The sequence below is a fragment of the Corvus hawaiiensis genome, chromosome 3 (assembly GCF_020740725.1).
Source record: "Corvus hawaiiensis isolate bCorHaw1 chromosome 3, bCorHaw1.pri.cur, whole genome shotgun sequence".
NCBI classification, from domain to species: Eukaryota; Metazoa; Chordata; class Aves; order Passeriformes; family Corvidae; genus Corvus; species Corvus hawaiiensis.
Window position 1 is genome coordinate 62945917 of NC_063215.1, and position 24508 is coordinate 62970424.

The 24508-nt window shown below is 40.9% G+C and overlaps 1 protein-coding gene across 1 annotated transcript; it reads right to left on the reverse strand.

The window, feature by feature from the left end:
• Positions 1 to 1172: 1172 nt before the first annotated feature.
• On the reverse strand, positions 1173 to 24508 carry TMEM242 (transmembrane protein 242). The gene is made up of 4 exons (XM_048298816.1): positions 24268 to 24508; positions 22303 to 22403; positions 16925 to 17062; positions 1173 to 2376 (listed from the first exon to the last, which is right to left on the reverse strand). Exons 1-4 carry the CDS (start codon positions 24401 to 24403, stop codon positions 2278 to 2280), a joined length of 474 nt encoding a protein of 157 aa, XP_048154773.1. The 5' UTR covers positions 24404 to 24508; the 3' UTR covers positions 1173 to 2277.

Consider the following 24508-nt stretch of genomic DNA (forward strand, 5'->3'; position numbering starts at 1 on the left):
ACCATTTCCAGAAGGGACAGTTCTCCTGTGTCAAGACTTACCAACTAACCCTCAGAGCTCTGAAGTGCTAGAAGACCACTCATATTCCTTCTGGGTTTCACCTGACCTGTGTCCACATGCAGTCACTGCTGAAGGGGGGTAAGCAAGGGTAGGACAGCTCTCTCCAGAGGCAGCCAGCACGCAGGACTGATGTGACAACTTGTACAATTCCAGGAATAGCCATTCATCTCAATACAGTGCAAGCCACCCTCTGGCCAGCCTTTCTCCATTGAACATGCAAGGCACTTTGGATGACTGATTTAGGTGAGCTATTTAACCCAGATAAAGATGACCCAAATCCCACCTTAGAAACTAAAAGTAATCCTAAGGACATCATGTGATTTGCATTTATTTAGTTCACTTCAGTATTTGACCAGCTATGACACAGCTACTTGTTAAAATCGGTAACTCAGCACTAATATGCTTAAATGTAGGCAAAACAGGTATCACCACTCACGCGAAAGTAACAGAAATACAAAAATAGTACCATTTTTCATGTGTGTATGATGGCAGTATTCACCACAATTTAATATTGAATTACAAGCATCAAGCTCTGGAAAAGACGTCAACTATTACACTTCAATTGTTTTAAAGGTATTATTTTAGTGTCATGTTTCATAGGAAAACTGTTGCGTTGTTTGGTTGGGTTTAGCAAGCCGCAGCCTTCTCAGAGGGTGCAGCGGGGCTGCTTAGGACAGAGCGGCAGGTCCGCTCTCCCGCAGCCCCTCCGGACGGCCCCGCGCCCCTGCTCTGGCCAGCTGTCAGCTCCGCAACACGGGGACAGTAAAGGAGGCAGAAGAAGGGTCCTTCACGGCGATCTCAGAAGAACTTTTATTGTCACACGCTGACCAGCCGGCTCCCAGCGGCGGAAACACACCTGGTCCGGGCGCAGGGGATTTTCTCAGGGGTTCAAGGGCGCTACCTGGGCGGAGTTGGGGTACTGGAACCAATAGGGAGAACTGGAGGGAGAGGCCAGGGCTAAGGGCAGGGGAAGGGGGGGGAACAATGTGGAATAAGAAAAGCAGTGGGTAAATACAGTACCACAGAAAACCATACTTCTCTATTATTCATCTGACATTTAAGGCTTTTTAAATATTCTTTCCTAGGAATATAAAGACTTACATCACAAAGACAACTTTTAAGAGGACTTTATTAAATCTGACAACTGACTAACTGGACTGTGTGCAATTAATAAGAAAATCTGATAATTGAGCAACAAAGGATTGTTCAATGACAGCACTTTTTTTTTTTATTTCTGCAGTTTTACAGATCTTCAGTTCTGCAAATACAACATCTGAGTAAGACATTACTCTTTCTAGTTTACACCCACACTTCATGAGATTATTGCAGTGTGGAAAATGTCACATTGCTTCGCCTGGCGGAAGAGCCACAGAAATGACTGGAACACACAAAATTAGTCCTGCCCATACACTTTCTCAGCTGAAAACATCTGCGTAGGACTGACTGGGTGTCTCACTCTTTTACACCTTTTTCACTTACTATTTTAATTGATATACAAATATAGTAGAGACTTTTATACAAACTATCAGATTCATTATTCTGGGATCCAATTTCAAAAAGTTAATACTGAGAAAACAGTGAACTTTGTAGAGATCTCTTCTGATGCTCTGCAGAGGAGCTCATAGGTCACTACTTGCATATTGGGTTTTAAACTTACCCTTCAAACATATAAAAATGGTTTAGATACTTTCTCTGTTGCAAACTTAAATATGTCCTTTACTTTCGAAGAGTGCACTATATGCTTTACCCTCAGGCTCAGCAAGAGATCTGTTATGATTGACTTGATGGTTATATTCCTAATAGAACAAGTCACTGAAAGTACTGTTCTTGTTTCCTAGAGAAATTTCACAAAATTCTTCTTGAAACACAGGATGGGACAGGAGTTTACTGGGATTATATCCATATATTTTACTAATCAAGATCAGTTTCTTCTGTTAGTCTTTGAAAAAATCTTTTTTCCAGTTGAATCCAACTTATCTTGGAGGGTTCATTTTCTCCCAAAACAACTATACCAAACATGCTGAAAAGCACAGTATAAATTGGTTTGGTTTGGTTTGAATTCCCTTGCTGCTAGATGTTAACTGGCATTCCCAGGTTCAGTGCACTCAGTCAGTAACTTGCTCAGTCTGAGTCTTCTTTGTTTTCCAGAGGGGACACTTCTGCTACTTCTGCTCCTATTCTTGCTGGAAGAGACATCTCCAAATGGCTCTGAGTCTTTCACTTGGACTTAAGTAAGTTTTCCCATTCAACAGTGGACTCACTATTTTTAGGAATTGCTGGAAAGAGTGACTGCATCTTAGTTTGAAATTCTTTCATCTATAAAAGAGATTTAAAAATAGAATCAGTTAACTGTTACTAAGGAACACATAAAGTAGCACCATGAACCCCAGGCTTATCCCACAGAAGAAGGTGTGCGAAGCAAAGAATAAGTAAAAAGCTTTCAAAATAATAGAAAATTAAGACTTTCCCTCTGTTTATGTTGGTTCAGTTGACAAAGTGAAAAAAAGCATGAAGGGACCCACAACAATCACCCCTTCTAATGCACTACACTGGGGTGCCTGATTTGGAGTGCTTGCCTGAATGATCCACTACTGTTACATGAATTACTATACACACACACACACACACACACACAAAATATTTTTGTTTGGAGGAAAATTATCTCAATGAAATGTGCCCCTATTTTGACTGCAGTGCCTTTTTCTACACTTGTAATGGATGAAAGGTCCAATAGTCTATTCAACGATTTTAAAACAAGGGCTAAAGCAAAATACTGGTCAGCTCTGACACCTTAGGTCTATCCCACCATATGGATAAAGGTGACAAAACAAAGTCTAATTCAAATGTATATACCAGTAGGAAAGAAAACAAGATTCATAACGATATATGGGACCAAGCTTTTCTTTCACTGCTGAGAAAATACTGTGAAAGAGGAAGTGTATCCGTATTTTATATATATATATATTTATAATTTATATTTATGCTAAGAATTTTATCACCAATGTCTGATTCAGTAGTCCTGGAATGCCAGAACTAAACATTGACTTTAAAAAAATCACTTATATTAGAATATTTACATTTAGTGAGCTTCTTTCTTCCAGGACTTTTACATGTATTTTTACATATATATTTTAAAGGATAGGCATGGAAAAACCAAATCAGTGAAAATCCCATTACACAAACAGCAGGATGTACAGGCAATGTTTTGGACTGCTATTTTTAGGAAGCTCTATGACAGAATCTATGACATTCACACAGAGAAGACAGGATGTGGTATTCAAGCACTGGATGCAATGACCTCTTGAAGAGCAAATGCTGTCTCAGGCAGTATGTCCCACAGAGAGGTTCCAGGAAATCTAGATATTCCAAACAGCCACACAGGCATCTACTCTAAAATGCCTATGTTTTGTGTGTTATAGGTCATCAGTATTTATACAAATACCTCTGGGTTGTTTTCTCTTCAAGTCCTTCTGTGTATGAATAATTCTGACAAAGAATTGGTCCTTCTTTAGAGACATGCTACCAGAATGCAATTGTTCAAGTTACAGCTGATCTACAGAATGAAATATCATGTATATCTGATATACAAAGAATGAAACATTTACAAAGAAATTACCAGTCCTTTAGTAACACAGTAGCTAACTATGATGGATGAAAGCATTTCAGAACCCTAGCTTTTGTGTAATAATGCCTGGGTACTGCTAATCAAATAAAAATACATGTTATATAAAGCAGGAGGAAAATTCAGAGCCAAATTATCCTTTTTGCTTTTTCCTGATTTTGTTCCTAAGTAAAACTAATTCACTCTCTGTTTTGTATTTCATTCTGATCAGATAGTTGTTTTGATTAATTATTCCTTCTTGGATTTTAAAAATCTTGGCAATCACCCACAATTGTTCCTAAACTAACATTTTTGCTTCTTATTTAAAACTGAGAAGCTCTCATAGACAGCTAATGTTCCCAAGAACAATAAACACCAGTATCAGAGCTGATGTAGAGGAACAGCCCGAATTACATTAAACAATTGCTGACAATTAAATACAAGTATTTACGGTAGGAAATGTTTTAGGAGCTTTGGCTTAGCTGTTTTTTTCCAGTCCTATGTAATTAAGTTATCCCAGCTCACTGATGGATGGAAAGTATTCAATTTACTTAACATTTTTTGCTTCCTAAAGAGTGATTCAACTCTTCTACTCTTTCATCTCACTCTAAGTATTATCTGGGTGTTCGGAACACAGGAATGGTCAGATACTAACCTGATGTAATATGCTGTAGCTCTGTTAGTGTAACTGGAGATAAAACATTCAGCACCAGCCAATCATCTGGTGCAATGTGGATTTTCTGTCTGTTTCTAAACTAAGACTTAAATTTCTCTTAGTGTAAAATTTAAATGATAAACTCATTTAAGTTTAAGATAAGCCCTACAAGACACCTCTGTTACCCCACTGAAGATGCACAAAACCAAAGTGAAACTAACAGCAATTCTATAAAGCCTCCAAAAAGAAGATGATGGGTGGAGGAGCCACGCAGAAAACTACAGTGATTCCTCACTCTGACAACCACCTCATAATGATTAACATGCCAAACCCTAACTCTTGAATGCAAAAAGATGTCTTGTCTGGAAAATAAAACACTTCAACTCTGTTCTGAAAGAAAAAAAAGGTATTTATTTAGAAAGCAGTGAAACACTGCTAGCAGTTGCAGATTTAAGAATATTAGATAGATTTCTGTCCCCTCAGATCATTAATTTATGTTCTGCAGGTAAAAGCAACTAATTTCCTGGAAAAGCAATTTTTCCTTAACACGTGGATCAGATCTGAAATATTCAGTGTCTTTCTTTTGCTTTTAAGACTCCCTGAGAAATTTTCTCAGCCTTGTGTTCCCAGATTTTGATGCTTATTTGTAAAACCTCTTGAAAGTGATGCCAGACTCAATGTTTCATTTACCACTTACTCTCTTGCCTGCCCTTTTCCACAAGCCCGCACTGCACAAAAATAGTTTCTCATTGCAATTCACAGCTTTGACCACGTTTTATGTTTTTCCACAGATTTTCTTCCTTTGTGATTCCTGGACAGTGATCTATTTCAATAAATTGTAATGCCAAGCTGATCACTACTGTGCACTGTCTTCTCAGTGTAACACTTTCGGCTGTCAGCTCTTTAAGAAGGACATTATCTGCAGTGACTGGCAAGGGCCTCATTAATACATGACTTCACAGTATGTCTAAACCAGGGCCAATTTCTTCCCAACAAAAATGTCACAGCTAGCTCTTACTAGAACCTTTCATTTCTATAGCTCCTAAAAGATACTACACCTGATCATTTCTCTCCACAACGGTTTTTGAGATCTCACTAGTAAGACATTAAGCAACTTAATTAGTACCAGTCATGGACTCCTATTTTTCCCCTCTCCTCCCAGTCAGACAGTGCAGTACAATGTTTCATTGGGGTTTTGACCTGGACCTCTAAGGTATCTTCCCCCTTCCCTCCTGTTCCACTAAGAACATCAGCTTCTGAGTTTCTTCCTTCATTTCCACATTTGTGCTTGTTGCTCTCCCAAATGCACTTCCAAATCCCAGCCACTGTCTTCCCTGCACTCTCAGCTCCTCTAAAACTCACTTCTCACACTTTCTTAAACCACGGAGAAAGCTTTGAAAAAAGAACCATTCTCTGGTGTCACGGAACTGGTGTATACCCACATAAATAATCATGAAAATAGGATCCCTAAGTTCCTGTCCCTTGTCTCCCACTGACAATGCCTGCTTGCTTACAAACCATTCTAATACCCCATTTTAGGCTGTAACTTCTTCATGGATTAACTTCATGATCTTAGAGGTCTTTTCCAGTCTAAATGATTCTTTCAGTCAGAGACTTAGAGCTCAGTCTTCTTGGCCTTGATTGATGGAACTCTAAAATATTTTTATATTTAGGACTAAATTTGGCCTCCAAAGTACCTCACACTGGCTTCAGGGCTGTTCTTGCTTGCATTTAGTTGACACTAAATGGGTCATACTAGGCCCAGTGCGACCTCAAAGTATCCCTGCAGAGAAAGTTTGTTCACTAAACATTTAAGTTAGTCCCTCAACAAGCTGGGCATACCAGTGTCCAGTCCTCCTGCAGTGTGGTGAGATTCTTGTGAAGACAATTAATCAGCTTTATGTTCTATTAATGCTGAACACTTGAGATGTGAGAATTGGGACCTTGTCTTCACTTGCTTTAACTCTTGGGACGAACACACTCCTTGATGAGGGAAATGCTGCAGTTAGGAATCTGTGTCTTGCCCTGCCTTTTCTTTTCAACAGACATGCCACTCGGGAGGTCTCTTCTCCTCTTCTCCTGTATTTCCTCCAGATTCCACAATACTCACATCAGTGGTCTCAAATCAAAAGGCATTAATTTAATTACAAGAGCTAATGTGCTAGGTACTAAGCACTGGAATGTTTTGAAATAACTCACTGCAATGGCTGCCTCTTTATTATTGTCAGCCACACTGGCACTGGGGTACTCGGTTCAACTGTGATAATGTCTTCAATTAATAGTGCAGTAAACCAAGCACTAAAAGCTGAATGTATTTTACCTCTTCCCGCTGCCTTCAGTACCATAGGCCACTCTCAACTGCTGCTTCTGAACGTAGTGGTACATGAACGATCTGTAACACATTTCTTAACATTCCAGCACGCTCCATTCCTGCAGGCGACTCTCTGAAGTGAATTTCACTCAAGTGAATTCTATTTTTTTGTCACAGATATTACGGAGCTTGACGCTGTTTTTTCTTGCCAAATAAATTACAGTAACTGTTCTACCTCTGTCAGGCTTCTCTCTAAAAGGGTATCATCTACCTTACTGCATTAAATAATCTGTAATAGCTATAGATCACTGTTACTTTCTTATCTTAACCTAATGATCCTGCCTCAGATGGCAAAAATATGGGGACCTAAAAGCATCTTCCATTTAATAATCTCTTTTTAATGTACATCGTTGACAGAATGTCACACAAAAATTGGGATAGCACTATTACTGAGAGCACTTACATGGCTGCTCATATTAAAATGAATGGAAGAGGGGCTAAAAGAGTCTATTTGATTCCTAGAATGAAAGTTTTACTAAGAAATGTTCTCTTTAATGTCTGACATTCATAATAGACCAACCCAGATTCCAGGAATTATTAGTTTCCTATTTTAGTACTTGTATCAGTAAGAACTGCTTACATTAGCTTCCAAGTGAAATGAGGTTACATGCCCTGAACTGGAATATCAAGTGGCAGCAGAATGCAGTCTGTACATGCCCTCTGTTCTCCTCAGCCACCATCCATTTCACAAGGCATGAAGATGAGGCAGACGGCCCTGGATTTAAAAGTATCAGCGAGGATTGCTCTTGTCACCTTTTCCCAAATCTTAAAATAATTGCTGTTGTCCTTGTTAGCAAATGATTACCAAGGGCCAGGTACAGAAATAGCAAGTTATTTGTAGAAAATGACAAGTGTTGAGCCCTTGCAGGACTGGAGGAGCAGAGCAGCTAGCCTGGCAGCTGAAGGTGATTGTCCTTCTCTCAGTGTAAAATGGGGCACTCACTGCGGGTCACGCTGTGCCAGTTCTGGAATAAGCATGGAAAATAGAGCCCTGGTTCACATTCTTACATCTTGCACTTCACTGGCAAAGGCATCATGAACGTTTGGATTACGCAGAACTACAAGTCTATGAAAACGGCCCTGAGAGTGTCAATCCTGGCAGTAAACATCCTAATATTTAACCACCTTGCACTGTACTCTCATAGTACACTGTTCACCACCTATTTGCCGATTCCAGTGTTTCAGGCTTGCAGAGAGAAAAGCAGCAGCAGAACTGTGTTAAACTATCTAGAGAAGTCAGGAGCTCATACTGGCCCCCTGTCTCATGGAGGCTTACACACATGCCTAACCTTATGCGGTGTTGAGCACTCTCTCTGAAACCAGAGGGCTATTTGCAGTGCCTAAAATTAAACAAACACATTGACATATTTTTCCACAAATTTATCTCTATAAATCTTGTGTAAGTGGGTAAAACACATCCTGTGCTTTTTAAAAGAAAATCAGCATGAAAATAACCTAAGTGAACTTTACAGGGAGAAGGGGAGAGGACCATCACTGTTTAGAACGAAGCTGTCAGCGTTCCCAAACAATTAGAAATATGTAGTAGCCTCCCACAGCTACTCCATATTCTGTCTTGAAATACCGGTGAACTACAGAGACCTGTCAAGTCACAGGGGTCAGGCTGCCTCTTTTCCAATTATTGGGTCACATGATGAGATAAAAACACATGAAATACTTTCCTCGTGTTACTTTTCCATGAGTGCAGAAGACATGTTGCTAATTCATAAATGGGAAGAGAGCTGGTCTACATCACAAACATATTTTACTAGCCTCACTTTGGCTTCATTTCAGTGCAAATGTGACTTAGATCCCAAAGTGGGAAGAAGATGCTATTCCAGTAGAAAAGCCTTAAGAAAGTAAAACTGTTCTGGGTTAAGGTTAGATAATTTTGAACTAAAAAAAAAAAAAAGGGATGTGGTTAGCTAGTTATGTTCAAATTTTTTATTCACAGAGACAGTAATTTTGTAAACTGGATTCTGAAAAAAAAAAAAAAAAAAAGGGATTTCCTTAGGTTCTTTTCACTTTTATACATTTCCATGTTGATATTTCTGAAATAAAATGTCAAGGACTTAAATTTTTGTAGTATATGGTACCTCAAAGTAAAGGCTTTTGTGCCATGCAGAAAAATTGAGTGTGGAATACTTTTGATATTACTAAAGAATGTGCCATTTATTTCTGCAGAATCTTACTTTCAAATCTGGGTGCCTGGAAAGGACATCCACATCATTAGTCTATTATGGTGTATTAGTCATTGCCCCTTAGTCACCCTGGGCAATTTGAAAAATTAATCTTGGAATAATTTTAAATTTAAAGAAGTAAAATATCCACATTTATAAAGCTAAACTGGTTAATGGACCAAAAATCTCAGGACAAGTCTCTCAACCCTATAAACTCTTCTGCGCTGTAATTTGGATTTCTGAATTAAATTCAAAACAGGAATTGTCTGCAAGCAAGCAATTTCCTGTAAAAAGCAAGCTGAGTAATTTCTTTCCTCTCTATGCCCAGGAATTAATTGTATGTATCATCCACAAGTGAGATTCAAGGCTGGGGTAAGGGCCAGTAAAAACCCAAAACTCTTTGGTGAGGCTTCAGCCTCAAGGCCATGACTGTCGCTGAATTCCATGCAGGAAGCTGTCAGAGCCAGTGTGAGCCCCAGAGGCAGGCGGGAGAGCCGGATGCCTCCAGGCAAGCAGAGCACTGGGGATCCTGGCCTATAGCGGGGCACAGCAAGCATGGCCATGCACCACAATTAACACACAGGAGGATGCCAGGGGACCAAGATGTAGCACAAATAACTCGCACCCATCAGAGAAGCCTGGATTCAGATCTTGCTTGTACATGCACATTTTATAGTTCTATGTGGCCAAGACGTGGATCAACCCACTCATCCACTTAGGGTGACACAGAGGTGTTTCAGACCACGGCTTCCCAACAGGTTGCTGGCAGCCAACAGCTGCAAGTCTCTCCCAAGACACAACAGCAAAACTCCTCAAGACAGCTACAGTTACAGCCTTCCCATATTCTTGAAATACTCCCTTACAGCTGTCCCTATTCATAAAGCAGATGTAGCAGCTTTCCAGTAGGAAAATGATGATCTTAATCCTTGAATAATCATTGGGCCTTATCAAGTAAACAGTGAAGCCCATCGGTTTCTTTTTTCCCTTCTTGGATAAAATACTAGCAGTACATACGTGTGGAGCAAAGTCTTCTCCAAACCAAACTGATTAGGCACTATAAGCAGTACAGAAAAATCCAGTATAAGCAGGAGGACAAAGTGCTAACTTGTACTAGTACTCCACCTTCTCTCTAAGAGCTTGAGTTTAACTAAGTGTTGAGGAAATAAAAAAATTTTTTAAATGGGCAGATTTGATTTCTATAGAAATATGTGATGATGAAATAGCAAGGAAAAGGTAAGTTTCTATTATGCTATCAGACATAAGCATGATGAGGAACAGAAACTTCACGAAGAATATTTATGTGAGGATTAAATACAACAATAATTAAAAACTAATAACAAAAAATTTAGGAACGACTCTAGGATGTCTATAATTATTTTAGGAGATATCGTGCTTTTATAGCAACATTTGCTCATTTACGAAATAGAATAATAATTTCAGCCACTGCAATATGCCTATATTGAGATTTATAAATCTCAGTACTATTTACAGATGCCAAGCCCAGGAACATCTGAAAACTATGTCTCCAAGCGCTCATCTTCTATTTTAAATTAATCCATCCTTAAAGCCAATACTCCTTTGTATTTATACTGTGCCTATGACTATACTTTCACAAAATTATATCGAGCATCTCGTGACATAAGCAGGGGGATGTTATCTTTACGCTTAAAATGGTGATTCAGAGGTTAGATTTTCTCTAGAGAAAAGCAGTTCACTTGGGAAATGTTCTTACCAACAAAGCCAAGCATATATTCTCTGCATTGCTTCTAATTGTTTTAGATGTCTCTTTAAGGCCATGCAATTGTTTTAGACTCTTAATATTTTAAAAGTTAAGATCAATGAAAAACAGGATATTTCATTAGGAGACACCATAAAAGTGATAAACTAATATTTTATAAGTATATTAGTCACAAATTGCTAAGCAATTCTTCTCACTATTTTTCCAGCTTTCCACAGAACAGCAACAATCAGAATCTCACAAACCTACATATGAATCATCCCAGCCCTTTTCCTACGGGACAGAGAATGCTTTTATTTCTGAGGAAATGAAACCTAATTTATTGAGGGCATGAGGAACAAGAGGGCTTTTAAAGCATAATTTATCTTGTTTGTTAATTGTTGTACGCTTCAGTCTACAAGGGCTGAGGGCACTGTTCTGCTTTTAAAAGAAGGTTCATAATCGCTGGCAGTTTAAAAAAAAAGAAAAAAAAAGAACATCAGACATTAATAGATATGTTTTAGTATCTGACAAGTACTCTATAGCTGCGAGTTTAGTTCAAAATAAAGGTTTACAACTCAACCATTAATTTCTAAAAAATTCCAGAAAACTTAAAGAAAACTGTCACCTGCTCTAGGTGACCCTACCTTGGCAGGGGGATTGGACTACATGCTCTCCAGTGGTCCCTTCAAACCCTAGTTATTCTGTGATTCTATGAAACTTTTCCCAGTAATAAAAAGGCATGGTGGATCATAATACTAGTAGAATATGTAAATAAAATTAAAAAGGTTTAATTTTTCAAAACTTCAATGAAAATACTCATTTAGTTCAACTGTAGCAACAGCAGGTTTAAGATATTTTGAATATTTTACTTTTAAAAATTCTTACTGAGTGAAACGCCATTTATTCTTTAACTGAAAATTTTTAATTTCATTGAAAAGCTCATATGCAGAATGTTGAAATAAGATGTTTCTACTATTATTCAACTTTAAAATAAACCTGAAATGATAAATTGGCCAAACTCAACTTTTCTACAAAATTTATTTCAATACTTCCATGTTTTGCATCAGCAAACAGCCATCCCACTGCACCACGAGTGGGCACCTACATGGTTTGGAAGCTGCAAGCTCAAAACCAGCAAGATAGTGCCATGGAAGATAATACCAGGATGTGGTAGCTGTTAAATAGCAAATAAGCTTGTTGAAAACAGTGGTGCCAGTTTATGTCAAGCCAGACTTATTTCAAGCTTGTGTTTAACACAACACATGTCCTTCCACATTGTAAGGTGCCTCAGAGAGGAAAGCTGTGGGTATGTCTGGATGAGTCTCAGGTTCAGATCAAGCGTGGTCTTTGGAAGCAAATCTCCCAGTTGTCATGCTTCCTGGGCATGAGACTGTGTACTATTGAACAGTCTCAAAATGCATGACCTGCAGTTTTTTAGGGTGACACAAATCTGAAGCGTTCTAGTAGTGCACATAACATAGTCCAACTGCAAACAGGCATTCAAGCCATAGGGCAAGGCCAGTGTCAGTCCCAATTTGGAAAATTCCTGGAATGGTTGTAGATATCAGATCCTCAGCCTGCTAATGCTTCACTGTCCCAGTGCTGCTGGCCGATGATACTCACTAATATAGACAGAGCTTCTACGCTCAGAGATAATCAAAGGTGGTATGCATTTAAATATTGTTCTGAGAGGTTGCAGGAAGCAAGTGAAAAAAGTCTGATTATTACTGACACGTGGTTATTTTCTTCAAGAGGTACAACATAAAAGTAGATAACCACCATCTCCTAGGTTCTGAAAAAAGATTTCTCTTTTATGCTTCTGAAAAATAGAACTTAAACCATTATCAAACTAAGTCCTCATTGAACCATCACTTCTTCACTTCAGAATAAGAGTTCAGAGGAACTTAGTAGGGTTTATTACTTACCTGCCTGTTCTCATATTACAACAGTGGTAAGTGCAATCAGGGAATATTAACAACCCAACCTGAGACAGAGTAAAATCTTTTATATTCCTTACCAAGACATAAAGATCAGTTACTTACTCTCTCCCCTGGGTTTTGACACTGGCATAAAAGCAGCAGACTGTAAAGCTACAGAGAACCACCTTTAACAATAAAGCCATTTAAGAGCTGGAAGCAGTCATTGTCACAGCACTGTTTTAAGAACTAATAAACCACAAAGATTAAATAAAAATCTAGAATCACCAAATCTGGTGCATCACCTCAGTGCCTGGAAGGAATTTTAACAACAGCTTGCTTCTAGGGCAAACACAGGCTGTCTCAGAAGGTGTGAGGACAAGGAATCCTGAACTGTGGCTTCCGTTTCCTTCCACGACACAAACTGCTGAGCAATCATGCTGCTAACACAGATTTAATTACAAAAATTACAACTCATCAAGGAAATATCACTCCACTTTGCTCTTGTCATTTCATCTCTGACTTTGGGAGCGATGACAAAATAATTTAAACAGCCACAAAGCTTAAGGTAATATATATTTTTATCAATCACTTGCTGTCTCATCAATAATTCACTCTCACAGGAAACACGTACCCCACCATTAGAAGCCACAGTATTTTGGCAGCGGCAGCCAGTGAGGCCGCTCTGCTGGGCTCTGGCTGGGGGCAGCAGCGTTTGGCAGTGCAGCACCGCTTGTCTAAAGCCCGGCTGGCTGTGGGACCTGAGCCCGCAGTCCCCGGGATCAGGGATGAGCCGGGCCCTTGGCGCGGGCGCTGCTGTTCCGGCCGGCGCCACCGGGTGTCGCTGCGGGGCAGCGGCGGCGCCTCGGCCGCGCCCGGCCCCGGGGGAGCCGCCGGGAGCGGGGCGGGAACACAAACCCCAGAAACCAACCCGGCTTGGGGCACAGCAGCACCTGCCTGCCTTAGTTCTACCCTCCAGGGGTGCGGGAAAGGCCCATCACGGCTCCCTGCCGGCGCCGGGCCGCTCACAAGGCATTCCCGGCGCGTGGCACAAGGATCAGGGCCGCCAGTGACACCGACTGCACATCCCACTGCCTCGCAGCGGGGCGCGGCTGGCGTGGGCAGCGTTCAGAGCACAAAAAGCACGGAGCACACCTCGCACTGCACTTCTCCAACCTCAGTGAGCAGATCTGTTCTCCTCCTCCGGCCCAGTCAGCCAAGCCCCGGTGTGCTGCGGGCCGGCCAGGACGGGAACTGCCCCCGGCCTTCTTGGCCACACCAATCCCTCGTAAACATCTGCTGGTTCTGTTACTCCTCCTGGTGTGACTTCTGCCAATCCAACACATCTGATTTTCTACTGAGGCTTCTTGTACTTCATTCAAGGCATTAAACACTTAACCATTCAGTCTTACTTGACTCAGAACTCCCCCTCAAACCAGGCAAGTGAAAGTCAGTCCTTTATTCACCAAGATGCCACCTCGAGAGTCCCAGGGACTGAGCTGGCAAAGGATTTGAGAGAGCGCTGGAGTTGAGGTACTCCTGTGTGCAAATGAAACATCCTTCTTGTTTGCTAAATGAAACACCTGCAGTGCTTACAATCAGAATTTTATTATCCTTCACAATTTAATACCATGAGAAGCTATTTAAAATCAAGAGACTGTATTAGCTGTCAATAATGTTATCAGTATTGCTCTTAAACAGATGAAGCTGCTGCCTAGCAGGACCAGGTCACTAATTAGCAGGTCCCAAGGGCAGCTTGTTACTGTTAAGAGGAAGAGACTGGGCAGAATGTCGTCTTCTCTCTGTCCAGCTGCCAAAACTTTAGTTATTAAATTCACCCGGGTTCCGGGCATCAAAATGAGTCTCCCCTCAAGTTACATCTAATATAGCACAGTGAGAGGCTAAAGTCTGCTTTAAGTCCCTAGTTTTCAAATCTTGATACCTGATGCTACTAGATTGGAAACTGTGACTTGAAATTTTACAGGTATTGGAAACTTGCATGGACTACAGAGCCAGTGAATTCACAGTTCTCAACCACACTGAAGACTCAAGACATTTTATTCAGGTAAATCTGTAAAAGCCTCCTTTTAAAACATTTAACTGAAATTAAAATGTTCATTTGCAAATGTCAAACTTAGATCAAAATCTACAGTGTCTTCCATGATCTGAACAGTTTATGTGGAAAGAAACTTTATTTCACTCAGTCCTAAATTTGGTTTCCTAAAAATAAAACTTTATTTATTTTTGTGGGCATCTAATAATTATTAGACATAACATATGCACTGCAATTTACTCAAAGAGTAAAAATCAGTATTGTAACTGACTGTTAATCTATTATCTCTGCTTACATGAACACAATTAAGGATTTTCAAAAGTATCACAATGTTCCTCAAAAGTTTTAGGACAACGTATCAAATAAAAACAGGCCCTTCTGAGAATGAGCATATGTTTAAGGGTCTAATTTATTTTTAGCACTATAAACCTCTTTGGTCAGAATATTCCATTTTTAACAAGCTTATACTTTTGTACGTCCAGCAATTTTAAACATATATATATATTTGATTTTAACAGCTATATAGCAACAGGAAATTTACAAATTGCTGATTTTTGATTCTGCAATAATGAATAGCACTACTGTATGTGTTTCCTTTCTGCAGTGAAAATTTAGAATTCTATAGTGAATGCAATAAGTATCTCAGTGGAAAGCAGAAAGAGCTGTTCCAAGTAATCTCTTGACAGAAATCTACTCCTTCAGCATCTGCAATCCTCACTGTGCACTACAGTGAAACATAAGCACTCCACGACAGAAAACAATACTAACAGACATTTTCAAGAGCCTCTTAAAACACAGTTTCCCTCACCTTCTTTCAACACTAACGCAACACAGAATATAATAAGGTGCACCTTTCTGACCAGGAACACTCAACAATTCTCTAAAATGCTTGCAGTTTGCTTCTGACGCAAGAGCCTTTGCTGTCAGAAGCCCCAGGAGACTCGGACATGTCCTGGGGCTTGGCCATCTCAAGCTTATGTGGGTGTTCCCTGTCAGGCAGCCTCAAGAAAAGCCTCACAGGGAAACCAGTAACTGTGGGTCTAGGCCAGTACTTCTCAAGGAAGTAAAAATTAAGCTTACCAACTACCAAAAAACAGATAACATAAATTGCAGACTAGGATCAGACTCTGCTGTCCTTCAGCAGGACCAGACACCCTGACAGAATGAGAAATCAGAATTGGCAGTATAGTGTGAAATGAGTCCTTCTGACTGGTGATAGGACTGCTAGCAAACTGAGTGAACTGTTGTAGCTCAGCATGCAGAGAGTATAAACTGATACTCCCACTCTTCCTCCCCCTTCCCCGACATTCCAACTCAGCCACATGTGGAGGACTTCAGTTTAAACAAGATGTGTTGTAGCTGCCTCCTATGTCCTGCCATGCTTTTTTGGTGTTCGGCCTTCCTTTATCTGTTCCTACGGAGATTCAAGACTGAAAGCTAAGAAATAAAGGATTGTGTAATTCTGTATTTGGGACTCAAAGTGTGAGCTACAGGATACATCAGCAGAGTAGACAAGCAATAAGAGCTTCAAGAAAGGTATTAATGAGAACAGTACTAAGATGAAGTAGTATTACCTTCCTCCTTTATATATGCTTTGCTGAATATATAAATAATTACCATGTAGGGTAAAGGAAGTCTATTCATTCCTAGTCCTAAAGTGGATGCAAACAGCTCTGCCAAACTTATAGCTGCAGGGGACTCTAAGTCATGGCTCATTACTAGGGGCAAACAAAAATGCTCACATGACCTTTAGTGTTCACACTCAACGTTGTGAAACACTGGAACATAATCAATTTACTAAAGATAGCTGTAGCTGGTATCCTGGGATGTACAAATGCTTCCTGAGCTTCTCTGCCTTGACATGACATGTCAAGGACCACCATTCCAATGCACATGATACTCCAGTTTCTGTCCCTTGCTGCTTCTAGAAAGCAAGCTGGTTTCCTTTCAATTTTTCTTACATCCTCTGTGCCCTGATGAAAAAAATAGAACTTGGAAAAATAAATGGATTGCTCTAAAGATAGGATTCAAGGGGGTAGCCTTCACTTCAATAAGCAAAGGATATACAAAGTTAGCTACTATTTTAGTCTCTAAATTTGAACTCTGGTTCTTTTGTGAAGTATCTGAAACATCTGTGCAAATAAACATAACGCAGGAGAAAACTGTTCCTCCCCCTAAACTGTCTCCTCCCACAACTTGCCATTTTTGCAGATGTAAGAACACCTTCCCTGTTTGCACACATTCTGGTTAGTCATTCTATGTGTGGTGAATGAAGGTGTAATTCTTAGGCTGAAGCAGTATAGAGATGCCATCCCAAGATGCATGACCCAAAGAAAAATATGGAGTTGAGGGGATCATATTTGCTACTCACACTGTGTACACCCAGAGCCTTCCAGATGGCAAAACTCAGCAATCCAACTCCGCACCACGCATAGAGTGAGCCCCATCCTAGGGCTCGTAAGGCCAGCGATGAACCACTCTCTGGTAGTGCAGCTGTGGCAGTAATCCCCTAGAACCAAAGATAAAGAGATCATGACAAAGCAAACAATAATTGGAAAAAAAATTAGAACTAAAAAAGTTGGTGATTTAGATTTTTTCCCGACCTGCCAGTTGTACTAGTGTGGCCACAGAAAATCTTATGGCTGCCAGCACATCTGAAGAGCCAAGAAAGGGGCTGGATGAACTGTGTTCCTACCAGGAGCAGCTTTCACGGTTGCCAGTGCCAGTGCAACCCAGGGATGATTTTCATTGCCCAGAAATACCAAAGTCAGCTGTTTCATGGGCAAAAGAATCCAATGCTCAGTTATCTCACCGGTCAAAATACAAAACTGAATTGAAACCAGTCACAAGCCCTTATGCCAGTGACATCTGAACATAATCACTGTATATCACTGATTTTGGTACTTTTTCATGGGGGGCACCCAGCGGCCTACAGGTCTTTATCTGCACTTCTGGAACAGCACACTGGGAAACTGCAAGAACACAAGCAGCTTTCATCTGGACATGGAAAGGGTATAACAGTGACCCAGGGACTAATTTCAAGGGGCTACAACTCTGAAGAAGCTCTGGAAACTATTTAGGAAAATTTTTTAAACACAAACAACCATGCTGAACCCATGCCCATGCAGAGTTCACCAAGCAGCAACACTGAAAATGCTCTGTCGTCTCCACACTTCTCATTTTTGTCAGAAGACACCTACAAGAGCAGGTGGTTTTAAGGTACTGCTGCATAGAAGTCTCCCATGAGACGTGTCCTGAAAACACAAAACACTCACTTGGAAAAGCCACCTCAGGCCAAGAATGGAGCATCAGCAATGATGGGGTCCCAGCCACAATGAAACCTTCTCTGTCACAGCACATAAATGGACATTGCAGCTTCCAGGGGCACCAGGCACATGCTGGGTGACATCAATCCATGTGCACCCCACACTCACTGCTAGCTGGCCGTTCTCATCTCACAATGCCCATTGTACTGCACCTATTTGGTATAGCAGAGCTTCAACCTGTGTAGCCCACAGCAGCAGTCAGACAGACAGAATACTCTTGCTCATACTGGCAACTGCCATTCAGAGGATTTTTTTCCCCTCCGAATGATCACTGTTCAATTGTTCACAAACAAACACAGATTTTAGATGGTGATTGTTAAAGATGGGCATCTATGGTCCTTCGACAACTCAACAGTTCCACTTAACTGGGTATCTTGGAAAAACCCCAACTAATTATTGCTCAGGGGTAACATAAATGAGATTGCACACATAAAATTATATTCAATAAAGAATTATTTCATTTATAGTCTAAAATACAGAAAAGTGAAATTAACTTGTGGAAGGATCAAAAAAACTTTTCTCCAAAATGTGCCAAAGAATCGTTCTCTTTTACTCATCACAAAAAGCAGGGAAAAAAAATCTTTTGTATTCTTGCTTTAAAAAAGCTTTGAAATTTTTACTTTTTTTTTTTAAATGCTTCTCTGTCTTCTTTGATACAATTAAACATACTTAGTGTCTACCACTATGGTCAGTCAAGTAGCACCTGTAGTTTTTCTCCTCTCGGCTTCGTATTTACTGAAATGTTAAAATGATCCTCAGACAGTTCTCAGCATTGACACTTTCCCTTAGGATTTAGCTGTAGGCACAGCTACCCAAGGAGAAGCCCACACTTGGAAAGGGCACAAGAAAAATATTGGAATAAATAAGGGTATCTTGGCTCTTATTTATTCCGGTTTGGACATCCCAAAGTGGAAGCTGTTAACAAAAACAATGCTCTGTAAGCATACACACACACAAACAGCAGAGATCTCTAGTCACACTATAATATCAGGTCCTATTATCTCCTTACCACAGATAATGAACTATTATAACTCTTTCAGTTACTACTGCTTGGAACAAATTTGAAATGCTGATTACTTTTGACATTTTTCCTGCTTCCGTCGTCTAATCATATACAACAACACTGAGAAAAAAATTGTCCCATTTAGAAGATGGGAAATGAATGGACAAAAATATCCTCTACACAGAATCTTTAAATAGGAGTCATTATCTGTGAAAATTGCTGGCAAAAAACCCACCCGAATACTATTTAAATGCTTGATTGTACCAGAAAAATAGTGGTAAATGGAAACAACTGATCTGGTTTTACTGACTGCAGTCAAACAGGGTTCAGTCACAGGCTGATTCCTCAGGGTACTTAAATACACAGTTAAGGGTTTCTGTAAACAGGGCAGTTGGTTAAATGATTATCAGATATGCTGTCCAGAGCATCAAGAAAGCTGATTAATGAAAGCCTAAAAAATTAAAAAGGACAACAGTACCATGAGAAAAAAAGATGTCACAATCAAAAAAACATTTTTAAGATAATTTTTATTTGCTAACCTGTTATTCTGTGATCAGATTGTTTTCTCATCACTACTGCTTTGAAAAAACAAATTCTTTAATTAAAGAATGAGCTTTTAAACAATATTTGAGTCTTTCCAAAAACAGGCCAGAAAAAAATAGGGCAGAATTAGCTGATTTGTTTTCCAAATATATGCTGCTTTTTTTATTTGGTTGGTTGTTGTTGTTTTGTTTTCCTCTGGAAGATATAAACAGGAAGCAGGAGAAGGAAAAAAAATCACTTTTTTTTTTATTCAAACACAGGCCTTGATCATGTAACTGCTCCCTTGTGTGTGGAGTGTTTCCAAAAGGAAGCAGTGCCTAAAATAAAGTGTGTTCAACTGTTTGGGTTGATTGTGTTCAGTGTATCACTGTTTTGTGTGACCTAATCCATTGTACAATTAAACACCTGAATAAATGCTGGTAGAAGTGGACACCTCTGACAAGGAGGCTGCTGCAGCTGAGCATTTAATTTTAACACCCCCTCCCCCATAATTTCTTAACCGAAGTTTTCCTCAGTGGTTCATCACTAAACAGGATAATGTAATCTCTGTTTTTAAGACAATTTGGGCATCAGTCCTACCAATGTTTATATTTACTTTAATTCACCACCAAGGTATTACAACTTTATCTCTTGCCAGTAACACTGACACTACTCTACAAGAGTAGGATCTCATACTGTTGCCTCCTGGTGGTTTGAATGCAGTCATGAAGCCATGATGCTATGATGCTACAGGTTCCCCTCTAAATTGCTGCTTTTTTTTTTTCCTCCCCTAAAACTATTTAAATCTGACCCAGGCTGCATTACATTTGCTTCCTGTTTCTACCTGATTTGCACGCCTCCATTTCACCAACACAAAAACTGGCACTAGCCAGAAAAGAAGCTGAAACAATAGGTCTTGCATTTTTTCCTAAACACTAAGCAACAATTCTCATTCCTTCAGACCTTCCCCCTAGTTCATACCAGCACAGTCACTGCAGTCATGCAGTGAAGTGGATCAGATGACTGATTTGGACCAAAACTAATGAAGGAAATAAAAAAAACCCCATTAATTAACCAGGATCATCTCACCAACCCAATAGCACACATATTGGTGTCTTCACTGGAACAGGAATAAATTGCCAGAAACTAAGGGCTGGTTGAATTAATTCTTTCAACATCAATGCTGGCTGATGTTGGCTTAAAGAACCTGCCAAACTATGGCCTCACCTTAACATGGAAAAAAATAGTATTTAGGCATTGAACATCTAAGAAGGGTGCAATTTCCTGTAGCTATTATTATACATGATGTATTATTAAAAGTTACTTGCAGTAACTATAAATTTAGGTAAAAATGCTAATGCAAAACTTCATTGGTACCTCAGAGAGCTTCTATAGAGAGTTAAGCCATTCTCAAAGTCTAGCCTTTCCTTTTTTAAACTGCTCACTGAAAAGTACCTTGCCAAACAAGTATCTTTCCACACTCTGGAGTATTGAAGTTGAGGGGCCCATGAATCACAGATTTTTGCTAGCAAACTGTTGTAATTCCTTTGCACAAATACCAACAGATACAGTTTTCAGCAAAGATCGAAATGGTATATATCACTTGATGACATTTCCAGCATATATATCCTTGGATGTCAATGCAATGTCACTCTTGATAAATTTCACACCGATAACAGGACAGCTCAGACACCCAAGAATATGTGCAAGCTGGAAAAAATGCAGTGCTCAAGAGAAAGGAAATTTAAAAAAAAAACATGGTGAAAAAGGAGACAATTTCCTTATTGCAATGTATTTCCACAGCTTGTGAAACAACTTCTCATGAAGTTTTCTATTTTTTCTATTTCAAAAAAGAAACTCATGCTTATTGTTTCTGTAAAGGCAATGGATGAGTTATGCCATAGCAGCCTAGAGAGGAAAGTGGGAAGGCAAATGAAGGATCCTCATGCTCTTTGACCACAAAGGGAGATTACGAGTGATCAGAGATGAAGGTTCTGATATAAAGTACGATGGAAGATTTTTTTTTTCTCTTGATATGCATTGAATTAACTTGATATGTTATTGAATCATCATTTTTAAAATAAACACAACTGATCAGTTCTTACTTCCCTAAGAACATCTGTAATACATGTTGCATTTTAGGAGCTTGGTGGAGATGAGACTGATCAATTTCAAGGGCATATTTTTGACACTTTCAGCAATAACAAAGCATTAGTGAGGAATAAAACATCCTTCAATCACATGTGCTGTGTTTCAAACTAATATACCAACATGGTATAACTGCTAGCTTTGCTTTGCAGTTCTTTTCTTCAGAATGCACAAGTGGATCCAGTTAGTAATTGCCTGAGCTCAGATTAATTTTGGGCATCAGATCTCATAGTTCCATAATATTCATTCTCATCTTTCCCCTTACACAGTAGGATGGGAGTGGAGAGCTTTAATTTTGACTAAATGATTCCACTTACATATTCCACAGCTTGCAGACCTTCTACCTCCTCATTCCCATCCTTACTGCAGTCACCTTGCTTCCAGACTCACTGCAGCACGGAGACTGCATGCTGAACTGGATCACTGAGGTGATACAGGCTCATGTCTGAAGTGCGTTCACATCACAGAATCAAACGAGACCAGCAATTTTATTCCACTGTACAGAAGTATGATTCCAGCAAACAGTGTAAGCATTATGTATTTCAGCTAATCTCAAGTACTAAAGTGTTCAGCAGGGCCAGCTCCGAACTGATTTTTAAATGAATCCTACCCCTGTACTGAATTCAATTAAGTCTAGTGCTCTCATCATCAGCTTTGCCAAGTTCCACATATATCATCATGTCTATAAGGCATCCAGTGCATTCTTATTTCCTGCACATCACTACTGGAAAACAGCTTAAAGGAACAAACCTTACTGAACCAGTCTGGGTTCTTCTTTTTTGTCATTGCAAGCGTGGTGCCAAAACCTGCTATCATTCCCGCTGTAGCAACAGTACCTAGAAAAATTCCACCTGCCAAGAAAAGTTGAAGAAATAAAAATCAACACTTCATTACTTAAGGGGAAGGAAAAAAACAACCAACGTGTTTAGAAAATAAAAAACACGAAAAATTAAGATCTGTCAGCACATGCTGAAGGGAAAGTCCCAGTTGCCTACATTTTTTATGTTAACTCAATATGACAAAATAGCAAGACAAAGAATTAGTTCTATAAAAGAGAGCACTTTGAAAATAATGGCATGTGTATATATTTTCAAGCCACACACAGAAATTCAAATTCTAGGATGCTTTTTCACAGTACTTTGAAGTTTCTCTCAGTCCAGAGCCAGGCTACTAAAATCATCTTGTTCTTTGGTTATGCCTCACTCTTCCCCAAAAGAGAAATTTAATTGGGTTTTGTTGCATCACTTGTTATTTCAAAGGATCACCTAAAAATGGTCACCACCAGTTCCTCTGAAGACCACTACATAAGCAACACTTGTTCTTTGGCTTTATGTTCTAATGCTCAATTTAAAATTCTGAAAAAATGTAATTTTTTTTTGTAATTTGAAACAATTTTTTTAAAACAAAGGAAATTACACTCGCAGAAGCTTTCCCAAGACAGAAAGCATCCCTTGCTTTTCAGTCCTTTCAGTGTTTCCAAAGTCACTTGGGGTACCTGGATTCCTTCTAGCTCTTTCACCGAAGGCACACGTAGCCATACCTGCCCACTTTTAAGTAAAAGGCTTGTTACAAAGACTTACTGCACTGTAGAAACCAATCTGATTAATATTAAAATTTTAAAATTTCAGGGGGTTACATGTTCTTCCTTTGCAGGTATTGATACCCACCCTGTTTTCCCTTTCCTAATCCCAGTTAGGTAACTTAAAAATGGTCTGAATAGGAAGTAAGAAGCAAAATACAGTTAAGTTAGATCTTAATTTTAAAAAGTTTTTATCTGATTACTGTGATGAAGAAGTTTCCTGTACTCGTATCAATGAAATCTGTTAGGTACCTCCTCTGCCTGGGAGCACAAAAACCTCGCATCCTGACCGAATTATGCAGTCCACAAAGTTTTACATTTCCAGGCCTGGTAACCAACACTTTCCCGATTTCAGGCACAATAATTGGTGTGGGTACGTCCATCCTCTGGCCGGGCGCATCCCGGGATGTCCCGGCCGGCGGCGCTGGGAAAGGGCTGCCTGAGCCCCGGCCTCCGCTCCGCCGGGGGGCGCGGGGAGACCGAGCAGACACCGGGAGCAGCCCGGAGATACGTATAAAAATCACAATATAATATAAAGCAGGACAGCGCCGCCAGCCCGCCGGACGTGCGCCCGCTGCCCTGCAGCTGTGTGCGGCTGCGGAGACTCTGGCTCTGCCCTACCCGCAGTTCTCCCGGTTCGTTCCCTTCGGGAATCCGCAGCGCTGCCCGGCGCCCGCGGGAGCCGCCTCTTCCCCGAGCGCTCCTGCCCCCTCCGGCCCGGCAGCGCCGAGCGCGGACTCCCGCAGGGCTGAGCTCCCTCCGGGAAGGAGGCGGCTCCGCTCAGCGCCCGTCCCGCGTCCCGCGTCCCGCATCCCGCCCAGCTGCCCGCGCCGTGCCGGGCCCAGTGCCCCGGGGCACGGCGCCTGAAGGGTGACCGGCGCCGCCGCTGCCAAGGACGAGGGAAAAGGCGGCCGGCGCTGCAGGGGCTTCCCCGCTGTGTCCAGAAGCCTCGGCGAGGGCATTCCCAAACATCTCGCCTTCTGCCCGGGGGCGGGAGAGTGGGGAAAGACCTGGGGCTACGGCAAGGGGAGCACGGCTGGGGACGGTGTCAGGGCTGCCGCACACGCTGCCGCTCGTCCCTGACCCGTGCAGGGGCAGGAGGGGAGGAGAAGGGAGGAGAGGAAGGCTGTCTGCACCTTTGATTAAGAAGAGCTTGTCCTGGGATGCCGCAGAGCCCGCAGCCCCCCGGGGCAGGGACAGCCCGCGCCCGGGGTCCAGCGGCGCTGCGGGCACTGCCCCATCATGGGCGGCCCCGCCGGCAGCCGCCCCCATGGCCCAGGACACGGGAGTAGGAGGCGGCGGCGGCTGCAACCCGGAAGGAGAGGGAGCTGGGCTGGCACACGCAGCCGCCTTTCCTCCTCGTCCCCCTCCTCGGCC

Excerpts from the sequence above, each read along its gene's own strand:
- TMEM242 (XM_048298816.1), bottom strand. The coding sequence starts at position 24,403 with ATGGGGGCGGCTGCCGGCGGGGCCGCCCATGATGGGGCAGTGCCCGCA. Across the intron at positions 22,404-24,267 it reads CAAGCTCTTCTTAATCAAAG|GTGGAATTTTTCTAGGTACT; the intron begins GTGCAGACAGCC and ends TTTTCTTGGCAG. Across the intron at positions 2,377-16,924 it reads AGGCTCTGGGTGTACACAGT|ATGAAAGAATTTCAAACTAA; the intron begins GTGAGTAGCAAA and ends TCTCTTTTATAG.